General features: G+C 40.1%; 1 protein-coding gene across 1 annotated transcript in view; it reads right to left on the bottom strand.

Annotated features, from left to right (window-relative positions):
• Positions 1-23,852, bottom strand: part of MAD1L1 (mitotic arrest deficient 1 like 1) — a 346,877-nt gene that overhangs the window by 313,603 nt on the left and 9,422 nt on the right. Inside the window, exon 9 of the mRNA XM_058035443.1 lies at positions 23,622-23,683. Coding sequence (XP_057891426.1) covers positions 23,622-23,683 — 62 coding nt within the window. The remainder of the gene's footprint in view (positions 1-23,621; positions 23,684-23,852) is intronic.

Raw genomic sequence — 23,852 nt, 5'->3', positions numbered from 1 at the left:
ATGGTCCCTGCATCAATTAAATAATTTCACAGATTCTTTTTTTAATGTATAAAAAAAGTGTATTGGCCTTGATTTTTTTTCTCTTTTTTTTTTTTTTCCAGAAATTCATACCATCATCTATTAGGACTGAGATCAGGAACTGAAATTAATCCAGTAGTAAAATGAGAGAGTACTATAAAAGCCACAGATTTCTAGTAATGACAGCTCCTGACCGATTTCCAATAGAAAACAATCATCCTCATCTGCTCAGCCATTCAAACCAACAATCAGCTTCCAATCTCAGTTCCAGCAATTGGCAGCTTTAGGTTTACACTCAGTTCTGGACAATGTTTTATTGGCATTAAACAGATTTATTATTTTTTTCTAAGTGGAGCAGCATAGCTATATAACAGAAAACAAAGTCCATGGGTATTAACCCCCGTAAAGAAAAGTTCATTTTCTGTAACACTAAATCATAGCAGGTGATCAGAGCCAAAGACACCTTTGTGTGCACTCTGCTGTCCTAAGTGAGAGGTTTCAAAGCCTGGTTCCAAGGTCTACACCCTATCCTGAGCATCAGCAGTTTGGCAAAAGCCAAATTTCCACAGATCCAAGCAGAGAAACGATGCTGCATGCACAATAAAATTAAATCAAAGCTTTCAATTTGAAGAGAATTGGTCAAGTCCCAAGGCACTGCAAACAGCAACCAGCTGTAACCAGGCCTCCCATTGCACGAGTTTCTGCAGACAATGCCATGCAAAGAGAGAAGTCTGTCAGCATCCCAACACACAGCAACGTGCTCTGGCCTTGAGAGCCTTGGCTGATGTCTGTAATTTTTGCAAAGCTCTGTCCACTCCCTATGGAACAGCTGATATCAAAAGCAGCACTGGAAAGCCAAGGAATCTGCTTTAAGAGGTTCTTTGTGACAACACAGCATTCCAACACTCCTGGAATCACCATGGCTTGTTGAGGGAAGTTTGAAACCCTGTCCTGAGCCAAAGAGAGCCAGAAGTCCCTTTCTGAGAAGTGGAGCAGTGCCACTGTGTTTGCCCTGCAAACCTGCAGGCAGCTTCCTTCCCCAGGGAGTAACCACCAAAAACCCCACACCTCGTGTGCAGCAGCCATGCACAAACCTGTAAAGGGACCAAACAGTCCCATTCAGGGCAGTGTGTTATAAAACTGATTCATGCGCTTTGTAATCATAAAGTGCACGTGAACAAATGAAAAAGGGGCTTCCAAACTGCAGGAGCAAATCCCTGCCTTCAGTTCCCTCCTCCTGGCTAAGGCACAGGAGCTAAAAGCTAGAATGTTCCTCCTCTGTCCCACCTTCCCATCCTGAGATCCCCTAAATCAAAATACATAAAAACAAACCCTTGAATTTAAGCCTAATTTGGATGAGGTTTTCTTTTGCCCTAAATGAGCAGATTAGTCCAGCAGTTTACATCACAGTAAGGCAGGAGGGGGACAAAACTGCTGGTAACCAAAGCTCTTTGCCTTCCTTTGAAGCACAGATGATATGAAAAGGAGCAACTTAAGAATGATGAAAACATAAAACCATTCAAATGAAGTGAAAAATTAACTTAATGGGATGTCCAACCAAGTCATACAATGACTTTAAGTGCCCACTGTCACACTTTTTAAACTTCTGATGAAAACAGCTTATGTTATTTTGTATTATCTTTATTTTGATGCACACAACTGACATTTGCCAGGATTTGGAGGAAAACACAGTTCTTAGTTAAGGATCTATTACCATTTCAGTATAAACTGTGACAGTTACACACTGAGAATTAGCTGTCAAAGTAACATTAAACCAACACTCTCTAAATAGACAAAAATGTTAAAGAAAAAAATTTTTAATTTATAATTTATCAGAATGTCAACTTCTTATTGCTTCTATAAAATGCTTCAAAATGCACAGCAAAGGAAGAGTTTTGATCATAGCTAGAGATCAGACATTAAACTTTAAGTATGAAAGTGCAAGACAAAAGTAAAACTGAAGAGAATAACAGGCACTTCATCAACTATGTTTGGAGGACTGAGTTCTTCATTGCTTTTTGTTTAATTAAATTTGATTCAAACAACCAAACTAATACCACATTTATAACACTAAATTACTCAGAATTATTTATTTTTGAAAGCCTGCTTAATTAACATTTCACAGATTTAGCTCAGTATGAATACACAATGACAGGTTTGGTTGTCTCGACCAAGTCATATTAAATTGAAATGGAACATTACCAGAGTTTTGGCTCAGTATTTTTAGTTTTACACTTAAACATAATTAACTGACAAAGACCAGAGACTGACATTCTTATTAAAGTGTTTGTCAAGAAAATAAGGCACAGGAAGGGAGTCCACATCTGTTTAATTTTCTTCTATGAAAAACAACTTCCAGGTGTTTTTTGGAGTTTTGGTTTGTTGGTTTTTTTTAAGGTAATCTCCCAGAAGTACAAAATATTTACTTTGTCCCTTTCTTTTGTATTATGAACATGGAAATGTTATAAGATTCTGAAATTCTGCTCTCCACAAGAATATCCTTTTCTACTTTTATAAAAATAATTTAATCTTCTTTCTAGGCAGGAAAACAGCAGCATCTGAAGAACAAACAGAACAATAACATGACAACAAGAGAAGATTTCTGGAAAGGCAGTTTAGTTGTTTTAAATATTTCTGTATGATTAGAAAGGCCATGGAATGCCTGTAACAGTCTTTTCCTGTATGTTTGAAGTGAGTCTCAAACATCCTCTTTGTATATTTGATCTCCTCAACTGCTTTAACTCCTCTAGCTCTGGTTTACAGGACTCCTGTCTATCTCTGAAGCTTCACCAATCCAAAAGCAGCTCAGCTCCTGGAAGGACTTGCCCTGCAAGAAAGTTCAGCAAATATCAATAACCACAAGAGCTCATACAGAATTCTGGGATACAGCACAGAGTCCTTATGTTTCATTTGGTCAGATTAACTCCATGTTTGTTATGAGAAAGGGAAATTAAGCAATTTGTAGCTTTCTCCTCAAAATATGCATTGCCTCCTTGGGAGGACTCCTTAGCTCTTCTTCACCAGACTAGAAGAAAATATTACCACTAAAATCTGGTGTCCAGACCTGGAAATTCTGAGAATTAACTTTCACAACTCCTGCAGAAAAGCCCCTCCAAGCTCCAGTCCAGGCAGTTCCCCCTGTCTGTTCCTATCTCCATGCCTATATCCTCCCCTCCTATTCATGACTACATTAACTAATGCACATGGTCTGGAATCTCCTACACACATTAGTCACAAAAAAAAAAATATTCAATGTTCCCAGGCAATTAGGACATATTTAGTGCTTTGCAGCACTTTGACTAAATATTTTGAATAGCAGTCACAAACCTTTACTCATTCGAATGAAGGTGCTAAGAGCTGTCAAACCCACAAAACTAAGGTATACCTGAGACTGTTTCTCCAACAAAGTGGCTGCTCAATATTTTATGTACAAAGTAAATGGAGGAAATCTGAAGTGCAAGTGAAAGCAATAAGCAATCTCAGCCTCAGAGGTTCCCCTCATTTAGAGAATTCTTATTTGTGTACAGATAGAATCAACAAATCCAATTGCTCTTTACCAAAGCAAATGTCCCCATTAACCACTTGAAGTAGAAGAACAACTTATTTGTAAGAAAACATTTGAAGTGTTTATAAGTGTCTTGACAATTCTAAAGACAATTGATATGTCTCTTTTGAAGCAATTGCAAAATTAGCAAATTAATCCAATCAAGCTATCATTTGAAGAGGGGAGGGAAAAAAAGGAAGAAAACTATCTTAGATTCCAGTTAATAACCTTTGGGTTTTAATGAAGAAAGCTTTTTTTCCTCCCAAAGTTATGGCATGATAACAACACATTGTTCAAGTCTCATTTCTACTTTAAAGATAAAGGTAAGGGCTCAGCAAGATAAAATTAATCTTACTTTGGAAGAAAAATGAACCATTGGGCAAACATTTCAGCAGTCCAAACTTCTTTCTCATCCCTACCACTGCTCTTAGAGCAAGCACAGAACAATTCACAGAAGCATGCCAGGTAACACACATTGCACAGTGGAATGGAACCTCAGCAGTGAAAAGCTTTCAGAGACCTCAGGAAGAGGGGATGTACACAGCAGCACCAAGACTGCTGATTTGGAAGATAAAAACACTCACCTTTGGGGTTTGCCACTGCATGCTCAATCACATGACATAGTTCAAAGCTTTTAGAGGTCATGGTGAAACAAAAATTTCCCAGAGTCATCAAGAGACCTTCATAAAATGAGACCATTTATAAGGCAGCAATAAGGAATTTAACATACATCTCAAGACATAGGGAGGGTATCTACAAAGCTGTGAAATACTCTTTGTCCTATGTTTTTCCTATACAAGAAAATAAAGAGTTCTTAAGGTCTTAAACCCAATAGATTAGACACTGAAGAGAAAGAAAAAGCCACAAAATTCTAAAGCAACTTTCAGGTACTCACCAGCAGTAGTACAGAATTATTGAAGTTGGAAATGATCAAAAGAGATTTTAAAAATGGCTGTTACTGCTCTCATGCTAACAGAGATATCAGCACAATCTTCACAATTAGAGAAGCAAATGTATTTTCTCAATTCACAATTAAGTGAATGTAATTATATATTAATTATGATGTTGAAAGGAAATTATTGTGCTACACAATTTCATACCTACTGCCCTTAAGACTTCAAGCACAAAATGTAAACACACTTAATAATGTAATGTTTCATTTTACTACAGCAGCAGTAAAAGACATTTTAAGTGTTTTTCCTAATCACAAACCTTATCTGAGAAAGAAACAACAGCTGAAGGGAAAAATAATGCCATAAAATGAATAAAAACTCATTTTAGGGAGTCATAAGTAGGGCTGTTTTTCCTATAGTTTCTATTTGTCCCTGGAGTTGGAACAATCATTTTGGCAACCTGAGGTTGGGCTGACAGGACTGTGTGAACAGAGCCAAAAGACTTCATGAGGAAGGTGAGGGCAAATCAAACTAATCTAAAGAACAGAATGTCAGCAGAACACCAACTATGTATTAGATTTTCAAGGCATTTGGATAGTTGTAAAGAGCAATAAACAAAAAATTAATATCTGAAAACCAGACTAAAATACAAAGATGTGTTCATTGGAAACAAACTCCAAACAGAAAGATGTTGTTTCTTTCAACAGTGGGTCATTAGAAACCCTGAAAACCATTACAGGCCAATTACCAGGATTATACAAAACTGGGAAAGAACCCTGACAGCTAAAAAGTCAATTTTACCAACCTCTGCTGATTCCATTTGCAAAGTCACTCTCAAGACATTTGAAGAGAGATTTGGACCAAGCCTAGAAACACATCATCAACTTCTTCTTAAGGAAGGAGGAGTGGGACACAGGGACAAGATGCAAAATCTTTCAAAACCTAAAAACAAATATAATTTGCACGTATCCAACATGCCCTTCTGGCATAACTTCTAGCCCCATGAAATTACCAACAGAGACATCATTTTTGCAGATAGCCAGGGCTCTGTCTGACAGGAGAGCTCCTGCTGCAGCCAAGGCTGGCTACTGACAATTTATGTACATTTGACTATTTTACAGATTGCACTGAATTGATGGTCTTGTTCTTTTGACACCTGTCTGAGATAATCCTTGCAGAATATTAATTTGCCCAAGTCCTTGTATTGTTTTCAACATCTTTATTGATCCTGTTGTTTACCCAGACTCTTATCAGCTGAAAATATTAGCCAGCAGTAACACAAAGCCCCTAACCTTGAGCAAGAGGAAATAATAATAATAATGGCTGAAGACAGGTCCTTGGGAGAGTCCAGACCATATTTTCAACTGCTTTTATATAAAGTGATTTGACAACCCATATATTATTCACTTCTGATTACAATCACATATTTAATCTCATGCCAGGAATGGCCACTTTAAACTACAACTTTAAGCTACAGTAAAAGTTATTTTAAATGGTTTTTTTTTAAATATCAATACAATAACCAGTCACAGGTAAATTTATGGTAACAATTTTAGAATGAATGAAATGCATACTGCTTGTATGTTCAGCTGGAATTCTAAGTTATTCTTTCAGCTAGAAAATTGAGGTTAAGCCTGTTGCTTTGATTAATTAAAAACTCCCCAAATTCAGTAAAAGATTATGTCTCACCTCTGCCAGAAGCAGAACATAAAACATCTAAGCTCCAGCAAATGTGAGAGGTTAAAAGCCTTGCTGAAGTACAGAAAACACAGCTGAAAAATGATTATATTTATCATGAAAATCAATAGCAGAACAACAAAATTAGGCAATGCCTGAGGAAAATGCTTGTGCTGTTAGCAGCCACAGGGTATTTGTAATAAGATGGAAAAAAGGCATCAGCTGCCACTGAAGCTCTGTTTGTGGTATTACATCAAGGGCATGAAACATCTGAGGCAGGACTAGATATCCCCTGAAACCTGAATTTTAGAAACTGAGGCACAAAGACTAAGCAATATCATTAGCAACACCCAAAAATCTCTAATTCAATGTAGAAAAATAAAACCTCACACTGATTTAACAGATTATTAAAGCTATCCATCATATGCACTGTCTCCTAAATATTTTGCTTCCTAACTGGTAAAAGCCAAATATCAGTATGCAACACCATTTTTGTGAGCCATACTAATCAGTTAATCCTAAAACACGAGTTTAAATCCCAGCTTTTTGCCTCATGTTCAGCTACCACATCGTTTCCCACCGAGTTCATTTCCCATTCTGAGCCTGTTGCTGAACTCCTGGTTTTAACAAATGCAGGAGCACGTGAGCTCAGTGTGCAGAACCCCCACCTTTGGCTCAGGCCTCCCCACTCAGGGAAGCACATTTCCCACTCAGCTGGCCACGGGCTTCATCCAGGAAAACAAATTACACACGTCCCCAGACACATGTAAATAAACCAAAGAAATTTCAGATTTACAGCTCTGTCTTCAAACCCTCTCCCCCAGCTCAGGGAGGATTAAAAAGGACTTCAAAGAAGCCTGAGTTCCAATTAAAACACTGTGACCACCCCGGGGACGCAAAAATATTCCTCTGATTAGTGAGATGCGCTCTTTGAACTGTTTGGCTAAAAAAAGCTTTCAGAACTTTAAACAAATGCAGTAATTCTCTCTCATACTTTTTTTTTTTTTTTTTTGGAAAGTTTCTAAAAATTTAATATTCAAAGTGAAGGACAAATAACATTTAAAATGGAAAGTTTAATGGAAGCCCATTAGCACATCAGCTCTAGGCATCACTAACATGAGACACAGCAAGACCCGGGTGCTGCAGTCCCAGCACAAAGCAGACAACTCAAGCTGTCAGAACAGAAGAGCCCAGAGTGTCACCGTTGCTGCAGAGGTGGTGGCATCCCTGTGCTATGATATCCCATTCCCAGCAGCCCTCAGAACCACTCTCCCTGAAAGGCAGAGCACATCAATCCCACCTCGTTTTGAAATTCTGCTTTATTTCCTTAACATCCAAAGCTCCCAAGCCACACATACAAAGTGTTTCACATCCGAGTTCTTTGACACATGGTGATAATACAATAGTTACCCTCAGACTTAGCAATTAGCACAAATTTAAATAAAAATCTCTTTCTATGCTTGCTGCAAAAAAAAAAAAAAAAAAAAAAAAAAAAAAAATCAAAAGAAAAAAACCAACACTCTCCATCCCCTCAGACTCTCACTCCCAAAACCAGAGCTGAATTACTGAATTACATAGTCCAAAAGTTTTAACATCAAGAACAATGAATGCTAAGAACAAATGCTGGGAAAATAACTGAGGCTTGGAGCATGCCAAAGGAGTTGGAGCTAAGTGGGTATAATAAACCTGCCTGTGAAAGCCAAGCCCCAATCACCCTCATCCACAAGGAATGAATAATTCATGGCAGGAGGAGATAGAAGCAAATTTTAAGACTTATTCACAGAAAGTGGAACTGCTCAAGTATAATTGCATTACAGATGTAAACAGTGGCATTTCAACAATTTCTGTTCTCCTTTTGCCAGCCTGCTCTCACAGCCCTCACTGAGCTCAGGTACCTGCATCCAGCACAGGGGTCAGAGCAGCCAGAAGCAATTGTGGCTTCCCTGGGTCTGCCAGGGCTCCTGGGACTGGCATTCAGGTGAGGACTGCACTGGTGTCCCAAGCACTTGGGACATCATCCTGGCTTGCTGCTATCATCCAGCTTTGAGCACTTTCGAGGCCTGAAGCTGCTGGGGGAGGCACTAATAAGATCAGATGATAAACACTGGCAAAGTTTGAAATGGATCCACAGAAGAGAAAGTTCCTATTCTCTCTGTTAAAAGAAACAAACACCCTTTTCTCACACCACTTTCACATCCTTCCTTTCATTCACATTTACCTTGAAGAACTTGATCATCATGCTGTGATACAGGACTACCCACAAACCAGCTACTTTTCCTTTTTCAGCAAATGGATGCTACAGAACCAACCAGGCAATAATAAAAGAATTAAACAGCTTTCCCAAAGCCTTCAAAACATCCACCCTTCTGGAGATCTCCTCCTGCTTTCTCTGGGATCTTCAGCTTCCAGATTCTGCTCACTGCTGGTGTGACTGCAGCTTGGTACAACAGCTCCACCATTAAGGAGAAGGTGCATCAGATATTCCCAACTCCTCATATTTCACTGGAACTTGATTGGGAAGATAATACATGCTGTATAAATGGGACTCCCTTGCAGTATGTACCTGAGATGCTAAACCTGTCTTTGGACAACAGTTTCAAAAAGCACAAATGAAAGCTGCAGCCATTAAACCACAAAATAATTTTAAAGTTGCTGGTGCAGAGCTCCCTGAGCCAGCTGCCTTCCTCCAAAGCTTGTCTGAATTCTCAGGTTTTCCCATTACCTCACCAAGAAAATTTTTTATTTAGTTCAACCATTCTGGTTTATAACCTGAGCACGTCAGCCAAAAATATTCTCAAATCTTAGCTCAACTCTCATAGAACTCCCCGCTTCAGAAGCACCCCAAAGAAATAGTGCCAAAAATCCACATTTTTTGTAGAACTTGATACCACCACTGTGTTTAGTACTAAACCTGTGCAAAGACAGGATTAAAATGAAAGCACAAAGGCATATGGAAAACAAGTCCCTCTGTACTTGAAAGCAACTTTGTAAATGCAAATGCTCACAGAACACTTGGCCACATGCTGAGCATTTACTCTTTGCAGAGTCATGTATCAAGACCAGGATTTCTTCTCTCTCCTTCTGCCAAAACCTTTTTTCTACCACATTTACTGTATTTTTTTTTAACAAGAAGAAAAAAATCTGCACATAGCACATGACAGAGAGAAGACACTGTTCAAAATTTTGTAACTAATGCTTAAACAGGCAAAAAGAGCTTTTTGTAAGTCTGGGTAAGAGGATGACTGGCTGAAAAATAAAAAAGTCACACCTTCAAGTTGTACCTTTCATGTAAGGAGAAGAACTCCTCAATCAATGTAAGAAACACACAAAGGTTCAACAAGTAGGAGCCTCCACATGAAATCACCTCCCTGCACAGGCATCCTGCTGCCCTCTGCACCAAGCCAGACAAACAGACCCATCCTGCACTTGCACACCTTTTCCCAGAGAGGACTGGCAAAACCCTGAAGTGATGGGCACAATTACTGTACTAAGAGATTCAAATATATCCTACCAAAAAACCTTTTTGTTGCAAACCCAGGGAACTACATAAACAAGCCCAATTTTCACGTGCACATTCACCAGAGTCTGTCAAACTATCAATTTTTTAGCAGGTTTAAAAGAAACACTCCAACATACAGCTCCTCAGAAAGGAGAAACCAGAGCTGCCTATTGATTAGGTGTCAGGGCTACCTCAGGAAAGAGAGAAAAAACATAATAGTGGAAACAAAAGTTGCCCACTACATCCTCCCTTCAGAAAGCACAAAGGCTTTAAATACATGAAACCAACCCGACTGTGTAGTTACCCTCTGAAAGGCCGTCAATTACCTAAATTGGGCTGTGTGGCAGGGAGGAATAAAAATGAGACAGGGTCAAAACAGCTCTGGAATTAATTGGGAGGGGAGAGGGTATATTTCAAAAGAGGGGGAGTTTTCATTCTCGCCTGCCTTCCTTCTCGCTCACTCTCCAGCAATCACCATGGCCCAAAGAGACAGCAGAGGAAGATTTCATTAATAAATTTATTTCAACTTTCTTTTCAATGGTGCTAAGAATGTATGCAAATCCATTCATAATTAGGTTTAAAAATTCCATTTCATGGGATAATCAGACTTCAAAAAACTCAATTTTAGTTTTAATCAGATTTTAACAAGGATATTAAGTCCATTTCGTTCAGAAGAGGGAGAAACGGTGAATTTAACACAAAATGTATTCAAGCTTAGCCCTGGGAGATAATTAAATAAAATTAATTTGGCAAGGGTTGTCTGTAAATGGAAACGCTCCAGACAGCAGAGCAGGTTCCTGAAGGAAACAAAAGCAGTTCATTACTGTACAAACAGATACAAAGCTTATTGTTCAGACAGAAGAGAACTGCAGCTCCTCCACAACAGCAGGACAACCTGAGCCCTTGAGCTGCCTCTGACAAATGCAGCAGTGTGTGGAGGAGGAGAAGGTGGTTATTTCCTTCTTGTTTCAGCTAAGTCCCCACTCCCCTGGCACAGCAAGGAGGGAAAATGCAGGGGACAGCATATACAAACCTAACAATTCCAAATTACTAAGCACAGAAAATTATAAGAAACAACCTAGTGAGAGACAGCTCCTTTAAACTCTAAAAACCCACGTACAAACTTGAGGCTGTCAGCAAGATTCTTGCCAGATATGGTTCCATCAAATTCCATGTAGTGATTTAGTCACACCATAGAACTGAATCCCAACTTAATACCAAAAGTATCCCATTCTCCCTGACAAAAACCACAGACTGATACAGATGCTAAAACTTTGGTAACTGTCCTTCTGATGCTGGAATTCTGAAGGGCCAAATATTTATTTTGTAGCCCTTACAACCTCAGACACAAAAATGCAGTTCTTTCAATATTGTATATCAGATGTGTCTGACATTATTAACATCAGATGGGTACCAGAGTATGAAAGTAATGAAAGTAATTTCTGGTAAACACTCATCTGTGCTGTAGATTCAGACATTCTGGTTTAGGTTTTCATGATGTATATTGGTTAAGGGTTTACCTAAACTCTCCTCCAACACTGGAGACTTTTAAGGTTCAGCTGGACCCAGTGCTGGGCCATCTTGTCCAGACCAGGCTTTTGTCAGTAAAGGCTGAACCTCAGGGTGCCTTCCAACCTGGTATTCTACAAATCTGAAAATCTGGTGACCTGGACACACCACTACTGGAAAGAACAGAATACAAAAACCAGACAGATATTTCTGGAACAGAAAAAGCTATTTTAACTATCTAACTACAGTCAAATGACATTGAGAAAGAGCATGTTTATCTTTAGCAGCTGTCACAAGCCATCCAGGCAGGAGCAAGTGCACTTCCAAGACCTAGGTCTATTCAATTAGGGAAAAAAAAAAAAAATCAGAGCATTTTTTCACTCTTCCTCTCTACCAGACTTGCAAATATATCACTTATTACAAAGTGCCAATTGCACTTCCCCTTGCCAGGTACTTGCAGACAGGTGAGCCAAAAGGTGTTGTGTGACCTTGACAAGTGGGCCAGCTCTCCAGAAGGCAGGTGATGCTTTTGCCAAAGTCACACTGGAAACCATCAAACCTAAATGAAAGGCTTGTCACAAAATAGGCTTGATGCCATCAACCTTGGCTGCTGCATTTGCAGAAAACCACCTGAAGCCACAGCACTTTATCTGGGAGTACAAAGAGCACAGAGTCAAATGTCATTTGCAAACACAGTAGCAAAATTGAGTACAAAAAACTCATAACTAGGTTAAAGCATCTTCTTCTAATGGAGCCAGGAGCAGAGCTGTGAAGTATTCCCAAAAGCTGTCCCAGTTAAAGCTGACTTCTCTAACTGAGGATGCAGATACTGAACATATTCTCAGGCAAAGCCAGACATCCCATTTCTGCCCTCCTTAGAAAAGTTAGCAGGATTTCAAGCCATCACTGAAGAGCTTGATGTGTATCACAGCAAGAGGATGACTGTTTCATTAAAACAGAAAATAAATCAACTTGGTCAGCAGGGAATAACTCAAGTAAATCCAGAATTTCATATTTCTTCCTACCCAAAAGATTTATCTTCCCTTTTACTACACTGCTCATATCAGAGTGTCTCTGGAAGACAGTTTAAACAAGTAATAAGAATTCAAAAGCAATTACAACAAGAACAACTTGTGCCAGAAAATGGTTCTTGCAATAGCTGCCCATTACTCCCTGCAGAGACACAGAAATTGTTAACTCTGCTGACAAGGGAGTTGAGAATAATGCAGAGAAAGGGAGTGAGTAAGGATTGAGTCCAAGAGGCACTAAAAAAGCAGAGAAGAGATGCTCGAAATGTGAATCAATCCATTTCTAGAAAAGACAAAACTCTGCCTTTTGTGGGAAGTTTGGGCTCTGTGACAGATCTGTTCTGCTTATATAGCAAGAGGCAGCAGAAGTTGAGAGCAGCTTCAGAGGTTTCTACCACTCTGCTCAAAACAGTTCATGCTCTTACAAAAACACCATTCTGCAGGACATGACTTCATTAGAAAAAAAACATTTTGCAGCAAGGTGATGACCAAAATACGTGCAGAACATCTGTTTGAAAAAAATAAGCTTTGCCAATGCACTCCTAGAATTTTCTATCAGTGGAAGGGAGGGAGAGAAGGTCCCATGCACCTCCAGCTCTTACCTGCCTTGGCTAAGTGGGAGAGCTGGCATGTTTTATTATCTCCTTTCTGCTGAGCAGGCCTGGCTCCATTTCCTACAAGCTGCTCTAACCCCACTGAGAGCTGCATTTGAAAGCAGGAGCCCTGAGCTCTTATTTCAGGTATGCAGGTCAGCACTTTGAAAACAGCCCCCAAGCACTGATTCTGGTGTTCACTAAACACAGGGACCCACTCACCCCCAACACCTCCCATCTTTGCTTCCAGAATGGGAATCTTTCCAATTATCCCAGCCCCAGTGCTCTTGCCAGCCCAATGCAGTGTTTGCTCTCATTCAGGCAGCTCACTTCAGGCTGTGGGTTTTGTAGGTTAAGACAAAAAACACTTTTCATTTTGTCTCAAACACAAAAAGGCATCATTTATAGAAACAGCAGCAATTTAGGAAGCTCACTTCTAATACCTTACAACTTTGTTGAATACTGTTTCAAATAAGACGGATTATAGCTGAAAGCAAAACATTTTTCTATTTACTCTATGCACACATAAGAGGTCCAAACTGCAAGAGTCTTTACTTTTTAAAAGGGATGGAGGGCACCAACTGAAAATCTTTATGCTTATTTAAAATTCATACTGATGAGAACAAACTTTCTAAAAAAAAAAAAATCTGCTTCAGGTCTTGCTCTGGATTTTTCTATCTAGCCCAAGATAGCACTGACACTGACCAGAAATGGATGAGTAAATAATCCAATCCACCATGCTAATTTCCATGCTATGAGTTATTTTAAAATAACAAACAACACTTACATAATCACAGCTAGTTCAAGAGAACCTTGAGGCACTTATCACATTAATCTTTTAACTCACTAACATTTCAAGTTCACTGTGCCCTTTAAGAAATGTTTGAAAATATTGTGCTGTGCTTTTGCTACTCCAAGCCACATGAATTTTTCTCTCTCCAAGCAATGCATGGACAAAGGTATATTTGCAAGAATATTCCCTTTAATAGAGCAGCTTGTGAGGAAAGAGAATATAACCCAGGTAAAGATAAGCTTTCATCAAAAATATTCAGTGGGAAAGCAGTCCCAAGGGAGGACAGATTGGAGCTTCAGGACAAAGCTTACATAATATCTTCACAGAGCACATAAGCAAGCTTGTCAGAGCAGGAGCACTTTAACAATGCTAAAAAACTGAAGTACTGTAATGTTCATACATTTCCAATTTCCTCCTGCCCAAGTTGATGTTGCTATGCTGGCTGTTAGGTACAATTAAAACTGAAAATCAGACCTTTCCTGGCCAATCCAGCACAGAGCTCCTCACTGCACTGATGACAAACCACAGCCAGATGATTCAAGCAGCCCCTTCCCAGCTCCCTCAGAAACAGGAATCCGTGCTCTAGGCACTGATGAGGTTAAGCACTAACCAGGAGTGAGTCATTCTCAAAACACCATCAAGATAACCTGCACCAAATACACTCAGAGAAGCTTCTCCAATGATACAAATCATATTTTGGTCTTATCAGCACTGACAGATAAGCTCTTCTTAATAGTTCAGTGCATTTTCCAGCAAACTGCTTATTTCTCAACATGAACAAGGGTCAGCTGCTCTCACACTTCGTGTCCCTGTCTACAGTTTTGTTCTGCATGGGCAGAAAGATGGACATGATCTGCTTTTACTCATTAAACTCCGTTATCCCTTCCCCACCTCCAGTTTTCAGAACCCTGGTATTAAATAAAGCCTGCAATTCCAAACTAAAATGTACTGCCCCTCTTCCTATTCTTGAATACATCCCCTTGTTTACAGACTGGCACATACACATTCAAATCAAAGTGGGATTGAAAAAAACCTCCTAGTTTAGGTCCTGTCCAGTCCATTGCTATAATGAACTCATCTCTTCAATAACCCTGTGGAGAAGAAATTTGGATACCTTTGATTCCACTGGAAGCTGCATTCAGAACTTTAGTCTTTCTAAAAGTTACAACACCTCCTTGTAACTGCATTCACGGCAGGGTTACACCAATTTGATTTAAATGCCAGTGCAAGTCTTAGGGATAGCTGGTTTCTTTTCTCACCAGTATGGATCCCCCTTCCTTCTCCTGCTTTCTATCCATGAACTTCCTGACAGCAATTACATCTCCCACCAGACTCTGTCAGAGGCTGCTCCATTCCACACTCAGGAATGGCTCCCAGGCTCCTTCCAGCAGCCACTTTCTGCATCCCCCACCATCTTCCTCCACACTGGGTGACCAGAACTCTGAGTAGCATCTCCCAAGCCCCTCAAACACTTTCACCTCCAAGGCAAGTTTTCTCCTGGTGAGAATGAACAGTGATTTTAACAAACACACAGCCCTTCTGGTCCTTTCTACTGCATGTGCAACATTTTCCAAAAGAAGTTTGCATTCAGCTCCCAATTCTATGGAGCATTGTGCTTTGTTTCATTGAATTTTGTCCCATTTCTGCACTCTAATCCTCAGGGTCATTCAGTTCTGCATATCCAGCTTTTGTGTATTTATGAATCCTCTGAACTTGGCATCATTAGCCAAGTTTTATCAGCACACACCAAATTTTTGCACCAAAACCATTAATAGAAATACTAAATAAAGCAGATCCTAAGGCTAATCTTTGAGGAATTCTACTTATCCTTGCATTTTCCTTTCAACAATACTGAAACTATCCCTGCTTAAACAATTCCTATACATCCTACAATTCTGTTAATTTCCATCTCCTCCATGGTTTATACTTTCCCAAGTGGTTCCTGTTTCAGTCAAGTTCAAAGAAATAAGATTTATTGTGATTTATTTGATAATATAATCAATTCTCTAGACAAAGAAAGCTGTTACATCAGTCTGGCACAATCCATCTTGGTATTCCTTGATCCAATGAAGAAGGGAGATTCCTTGCCCTGCAGCTAAAGGCCATGCCCAGGAGTACAGGGGAGCAGCACACAAGAGTTTGAATCCTTACTCAAACATTTTGTTTAGCTTCTGTATAAAAAAAGGTTTCTTCATTTAGTGAAGAGCGTTGAAAAAGACATTGCTATGCTAAAACAAAATCATCCCCAAATATGCATTTATGAGATGTGCATTTTTGTTTAAAAGTTCCCCTGCAAAAGCAAAACTTTGGGGGTAAGTGAGGGATAATGCACTGCACATCTAAGGGCACATCAACAGCCCCAGCTTAAAATTTAGAGCTGAAATACTGAAAGATGCTAAAATGGAAATGGAAAGGTAAAATTAAAACTGAGCTGGAGATTATAGTGGTTATTGGGTTTTTGGAAACGATCAAATGATAGGCTGAATAAAAATCAAGCACAAGCATTTGAGCTGTCTGACAGGAGCAAACCATCCCCTTGCTGATTAGTCTCTGCTATTTAAATGATAATTTCACTTTAAGGCAAACAGGGCTGCCTAATGCAATCAAAGTGGCTCTTTAGAAGGGTCTGTATTTTTGAAAGCTTCTCCTTCACAGCAGAGTGAGCAGCAAAGTTGGAGCCATTTACACATAACACGGGTCACTACATGCTGCAAGGAGCCAAAGCAACTTTTACCCAACTGTTTTCCAACAGTGTCCAACAATATTGGCAAGAAACGCAGCAGCAGCTCAAAATGGAGTGTCTGGCTGGTGAGCCCCCCATGGCAAATGAAACACCTGCTATGGAGCAGACAATACCAGCACACATTGCTAAATTCCTCTCCACACAGTTCTTGGACTCCAACTACTGAAGTTCCTCAAATCACCTTTCAGCAAAGATGGACAGTGTGCTAAGCTACTGCTTAACAGCTTTTTCTGTCTCCAGAATGTCAGATCTGTGATCCTGGGAAGACAATCTCTTGAACTGCTCCCAGAGCTTTGAAATGCAAAGCAAGGACAGATATATTTTTGATCTGAGCTTGCTTACTTCTCACTCTGATTATCTGATTATACATTACAGCCTTGCTCTGCTTCAATGTCAGGTGCTCATCTGTTTTATTTTATACTCTTCCTATCTCTCCTTTAGCCTCCAGAGTTATTACTCTGATATATTCAAATGGAAATAAAAGCATTAATGGCAAAGGAGAAAGAACACTAATATTTTTGAACATCAGAGATAAGTACAGCATTCTTTGGAGAAAATTAGTATCAGATAGGAAAGTCTGGCAGAAAGTTTTGCCCAGCATTTAAGTGAAGAACCATAAAACACAGGCCTACAACACTTAAAGATATCTATGAAAAGTGGTTGCTTTATTAAAACTAAGTGGATAAACCCCAAGGGAACGGGAGAAAACTAAACTCTGGCTAAAGTACAGATTTGACATCCATTTCCAAGCACCACATTGAAATGCAGTCCTCCCAACACCCAAACATGGACTGAAAGTCCACCAAAACTGCATCTGACTGCTCTGGAGCCTGGAGCTTCAAAACTGAGATGACAAAGGAGCATTTTCTCCCCAAGAGGCACGATAAGAGTTCTGTCATGGAAAGTTAAAACCTAAGGCAGCATGGAAAGTGAAGAATAATGTACATTTTAAAACAAGAGAACAGAATAAAGAAGAACAAAAGAGCTTAGAGCAACACTCCAGCATATGCTGCATGTCACATTCAACAGGTGACAGCTTCCTCCACAACTTGCACATGCACAATTAGTGTGAGAAAACCACAAGTAGTTTTCTCTTTACACTTGTACCTCACTCTAAAGCCAAAGATGTCCTTTGGAAGTGTTCAGGCGCCTCCCCCTCAAGAAGCTGCTAGACACTGCTGAGGCAGTGCTTTCATCTTTCACACATGCCAAGCCCTACAAATACTGAGCACGTAGCCTTTATTTCTGTATTTCTATATAAACACAATGATTACCCTCATCATCCCTTCCACATCCCCTGCCCCTGCTTTGGAACAGCACAACTATTTATGCACCAACACAGGAGAGCTGATGAGGGAACAGATCAGGAATGGGACTGCTGTTTCCCATTCCAGACTGCTTTTTTTGCTCTGCAAGGACATCTCTTTCAGCTGCAGACTTCACAGAAGCAGAAGGTACCAGGGAGGAACAGAATATTTTAAGACAGACACTGGAGTCAAAAGCCCCAGGTGAAACAGGAATGGCAGAGCTGCTCTAAACTGGGACTAACTCATCCTGGCAGAACAATGCAAGGCAAATTCACTCAGCATTAATCCCTGTGCAGAAGCCAAGAGAAAGCCCTATTCTGAGGCATTTGGGGGAATATTAGCAGCCTGCATACACTGGCCCTCTTCAGAGAGTGAATTCTTTGCTATTTCCCAAATCTTCACTTTGAGTAGAAGGCAAAAAAGTAACAGTAAAATGCAGTACTGTGCCTGTACAGGAAAACAGCAGATAACCCATCCATGAGGTATGCCTAGACATCATAACTATAAAAGTTTCTCTAAGAAGCACAGTGCTTTTTGGTTGTTGTTTTGGTTTTTGGTGCTTGTTTGTGGTGGTTTTTAATTACTTGTTCCCCCTACGCAGCATTTATCTCCCTACTGGGTACCCTGGGAATTCCCACTGTGAGGAGACAGTTTGTTTTACACTGGGAATCTTGTAAACAGCAGTCATGCAAATTTCAGTCTGTTCACAGATCATAAATTACAACTATTTATGAAAAACTAAGACAGAACATGAAGCTTCAATATCCTCATACTATGCTAATCCTAATTTTCTCCTCCAATTAGGGATACAACTCTAAAGTTGGGGGCCACCAGTGATCAACCCAGACAAACCAAACTTCTCACCCTCCAACAGAGAAATTGGCACTGTAGTTCAGGGCAGTGGTACAGTTACAGGGGGCAGCCAGCACCAAATGCTTTCAATTAGACTGATTTCTAGCTTGGTGACAGAAGACCACAGGGCTACAATAGGCTATCCCATAAAAATATTTGCTCCACTATGGAATGATCATGCCAGAATTATGGCATTACTGGAACCAGCAACAATAACCCTCAGTCTTGTCTTGATTGGCTGCAGTTAATTAAGTATCCAGAGCAACATGAGTAATTCAAATTATTTCAACATGCACTACTTTGTATATCTGTCAACAGATTTTTTTTTTAACCAGTAACTACTTACTCATAATGGACATTCAGAGAAAGACAAATTACTACCTTGTGAGAAAGGAAAAGATTATGAGCTTCATTCACCACTGCAAAGATATTCAATGCCTTGCATGGAAGAGAGTGCACAGCAGCTAAGCATAGTTAATCAAGATTCAAAAAGGAAAGTAGAGAACTCAAATATTCTCCTTTTTCTTCTATTCACTGAAAAAAAAGAGCACTAATCCACGACTAAATGCAGAATCAAGAAATCCAATTCCCTTTCCCTCTCTCCCCTCCCTTCCCCCAGCTCCCAAAGCAGAATGTGCATAGAAGGATTTCCCGTACTGAGTGTAGCACCTGGGTAATTATGAATTACAACTGTGCAAACCACTGTACTAAATAGAGATGCTTGCCACTTAATTAAACCCTTTCTTAGAGAGGAAATGCATACACATTCACACTATCTCCTCTCTTAATTGGTCTCAGACACTGCAGGAAGTTAGTCCCCAAGATTTGTCAGGCAGCCAGCTCACAGATGTTTGAGAAAGAAAACCAGGTCAGCATTCCCAGGTTCACTTCTTTGGCTCGAGGCGACAGGTCAGCAGATCAGTGTCTGCTGTCTGCAGCTGGCAGCTCCACCAAGGGAAAATGGCTCCTCAGCACTGGCCCAAATTCCTGCCAAACTGCACTTCCCTTGGCAGGGCTGGCCTGGCCACTGAGCTCCCCAGAGAGCCACAGCAGCTCCAGGAGATGGCACTGCTGCAGCCACCTGCACTCACCCCAGAGGGCTCTGTGGGCACTCCCCAAACCACACCCAGGGAACCCCAAGTGTCTCTGGGGCAGCCTCACACCACCAGCACCTGCCTGACACCACAACTGCAGTGGGATGTGACTCAGAACACCCAAACCCCTGAGCAGAGTGTCTGAGCTCCACACAAGAGTACAAGCACACTCCTCTGTGATACATCAGCTCCACCTCTAATTTCCACGCTGTATTCCATGGCACACACTGTATTCCATGGCCATTCAGAAAAAGACAGCTGAGATCCCCACTGTGGAAAAAAACTGAAATTATTCTAAAAAGTTGTATGAACAATATCTTTTGGTTTTTCCTACACATGAACACCAAGCCTGAGCTGACAGTACCATTGGAAACAGAAAACAGCTCTCCAAAAAGGAAACACTGACTTAAATAGGCCATGATCAATATATTTGATCACCAATATAAAATAACTCTGCTGTGTATACAAAGATCTTTCAACTCAGCAGATGAATCTGTAAAAACTTTATACTCATTACTTCCATTAAAAAAACACAAAGCAAAATAGCAAACCAAAAAAAACCCTATATCACACCTTACTTTTTATTACCTCAGAAAAGGAAAACAGCTTGGACTAAAACTCCTCTGAAGTTGTTCTTTGTGGCCCACCTGGCAGCCTTCACCCACTTGTATGACTCTTCAGCCAAACTCCAAGCTTTCAAAATTTGCAATCTTCTGCCACTTATGGAATAACACAAAGACAAATTTAGCATTAAACCTTGTCAGCTGCTATCAGTGGCTATCAGTACCTTCAGCATCTGAGTTACTGCCTCAGCTTTAACAAATACCTGATGCACATCTTTTTCCATCACTCAGTACTCCAGGGTATATCTATTTATGGATAGCAAATGACTTGCTAAATTCATTAGAGGACAAAAACAATATCAACCAAACACAGACAAACAGCAGCAAAAGAGGCTTATTTAGATTAATAGCTCACAGAACAAGCACCCGTATTTTTTATTTGGACATCCTCTCCATGCTGCAGAAGGGAAAGGCAGAACAATAACTGCTCTGAAAATGCAATTCTAAGGCTTGGGGTGGGGAGAAAAGAACCAAGCTGTGAAGAACTTTTCCTGAGCGCAGCTGCCCCTTCGGAGGCGGATGGATTGGATTCACAGCGGGCCGAGCCCCGGCCGCAGCCAGCCCGCGCCTTCCCCTGCAGGAGAGCGGGCGCCATCTCGCGGCAGTTCTGAGCTTTGTCACCCAAAACCTGCCCCAAGTATTCTTCTGTTAAAATAGATAAACTGTTAATTGGCAGCAGAGGAACTGCCTGGAAAATATCTACAAGCTAATAGTTCACTGCTGAAAAAACAACCGAGTGTGTCACGATTAACGTGGTTTGTCAGTGAAGATGGTCAACAACTCAATTTCTCAAATACTGGATTTTGAAGAAATAGAAACTGCATCAGCACATCCTGGAGAGACAGAGTATAAGAAGCTTGTTTTCTCAACACAACCCTTTCCTAATAACAGTCCTAAAAAAGCTGTGTATAAATATCCTTCTATAGGACAGCACACTCCAAAATAAATAAGACTTTCTGCTCACAGAGCAAGAATTTAACTTTTGTGGTTTTTATCCCTTTACAGCTGAAACCAATTCTACAGCAGAAATATCAAGCAACACATGACAAATGTATGAAAATCCCTGGCAGCATAACAGTAACACACAAAAAAGACCTAGATCCACATAAAAACCACAGCCAACTATACTGCAAGATAGGCAGGAGGAAGCTCAAGAAGTCCAAAGGACAGATAACTGAACACAAGAAAGAGAACATAGATTTATAATGTGTACACATGAACCATATATAGCACATATGATGAGTCCTATTTCATTATCTAGCTACTGTACAGCACAGGGATATTTTGCTATAGACTACAGCTGTCTTTGTTTCCACTGTTTATGAAGAGAGAGAAAGCCCAGGAGCTTACAAGTGGAATCCAGAACAAGCAAACAGAAGATTAGCCAGAGTCAACTGTTAATGAACTTGTTTTCCCCCCACAAGGTGAAGCATTATAAACACTCTTCCATTGTCACCAAAAAGAGACCAGTACTAAAAACAGTTGGATTACCACCACACTCCTGAAAGCTGCACCTCCTTCCCAAGTATTATTACATAAAATTACACTGCAAGGGCTGATCATAAGCCAATCTGACAAAAAGCCTGCTGGGAGCAGGCAATCAGTGAACAGAAACCACTGAGAGCAGACACTGAACAAGCCCTGTGGAAGTGCTGGAGGAAATGAAAAATCATCCTCTGCTAAAACGCCACATGCTGCATGCACTTCTCTTACATCCTCTGTACCCATGAAGAACCTGATAAGAAAAGATGAGAAATCCTAATTTATTCCCTCTTCCCTTTCTTATCTAGTTATTAGCAAACAGAACATTCCTCTGGCTCCTTGGGACAATCAGCCAACTTGTTCCTGTTTCTTTTCTACTATGAGATGGGCAATTAACTCTTCTCAAACTTTCACCAACAGCATTTTCCAGGATCCAACCAGGACAATGATCTCTCACCATCTTCATCACCTTCACAAAAATTAATGTAATTCATGCTGTAAGAAGTCTGAGCAAGAAAAGAAAAAGAACAATAGGGAGGGAGGGGGAAATCATCCAGTCCCAATTGCATGAAAAGATCTTTCTCAAGAGCAATTCCCCTTTCTGTAGAAGGTGCCATTAATAGCACTAAACAATATGGCCCAATCACAAAACTAGCACTTCACAGTGAATATTCTGATTTTAAATGAAGGAATTATTAGACTTCAACAGGCAGAATCACTTGGTTCCATTTCTCTCCCACTGTGAAATTACCTCGTTAAACCTTTAACAGCTTGAGGTAAGTAAAAAGCTTTTACTCCAAAAGGTTTTGTGAAAAGGATTCCTACAATTTCTGTCCATACATTACCATAGGAGACTTAGCAGAATTCCATCTTCATCTAAATGTATGGATCCTCAGCAGATGCAGGAGAGAACCTCAAGCTTGCTACCTACCAGCAGGCCTCAGGAAAAGGTTTGTTACCCTCATTAAACAGAAAACACTGAGGAAATTAAGGGAGCTTTCCCAAGTGGGAACACAAGTATTTTTTACATGAAGCAGAGATGTGTCCAAACCATCTGTGCATTTCCAAACAATCCCAGCAGTGTGCAGACACAGCTCTGTGGCTGGGTGTGTGGAATGAATGGAATGGAGACACAACTGGCAAGATGAGGTTCTGCTGCTCATGTTTTCAGCTTTGACCCAGTGTGGAAAGTGATCAATCCTCTTATCAATTATTTACAAAGCATCTCCTTTTCTCATGTAATAACACTGTAAATATTTAGAGAAAATAAAACAGTGTTGAAATATGGCACACAAAAGACTCATATATACACAGAAAACCTTCTGCAGCAGAAGAAAATGATCAAAAATTCCACTATTTCCCACTTCTTTTTATACCACATACACAGGGACCTTAAAAAATCTGGTTCACTGCTCCAGATGTCAGGAGGAGCTGTTGAGTACCAGCACACAGACCAGCTGGTGTTAGAAAGCACAACTGGGGAGTGGCTTTGACAAAATAACTAAAATAACAACATTTATTCAGCTGCTTTAGGGAAAGTCACAACATGATCCAGCAGCTAATTTTGATATCCAGATTTCAAGGGAAATATGTTTACAATAGTTTGCTACAACAAGCACACATTCTCTTCTCTGGACATCTAAAATTCTTCAAAATTCACTTATTAAGCAAGTGGAATCTCTTAAGCAAATAAAAATGCAGCTATACATAAAAAGTTTCAAGAATTCAAAATTGATCCCCAGTCTCAAAGACTCAAGGTGACTTGGTGAAAAACATTTCTTAGTTGCCAAAGTTACTTGAAAAATTATGTTATTTTCTTCTCATATAAAATAAAATGTACTAGTAGAGCTTCCACATGAAGAAGGGACAGAAAGAAAGCATGGCCAACACACTTAAGAGATCAGTCAGAAGATTAAGAGGAAAGGGCTTAAAAGTCTTACTTCCCTCCAGAGCTGTGAGCACATACCTGATATTTAAGCCAGTGCTCTGATCCAGTTTCTCCCAGCTTTGTAATTTTCCCAGAAGTTTCTAAAGTGAAGATTAAAAGTAGAGTTAGACATAGACACATGTTCTAACAGCTCACCACCAGAGCTGTAACAAAACTCAAAACCAGCGTTTTCTCATAATCCTCCATGCAAAGTCAGTGTCATTCCTTCTCCTGTGGATTTCCTGATCTTATCCAGCATTTTGGGTTTAT

This window comes from Melospiza georgiana, chromosome 16 (genome assembly GCF_028018845.1).
Source record: "Melospiza georgiana isolate bMelGeo1 chromosome 16, bMelGeo1.pri, whole genome shotgun sequence".
NCBI classification, from domain to species: Eukaryota; Metazoa; Chordata; class Aves; order Passeriformes; family Passerellidae; genus Melospiza; species Melospiza georgiana.
Note: the sequence above shows the minus strand (reverse complement) of the source record. Positions and strands in the feature narration are given on the sequence as shown.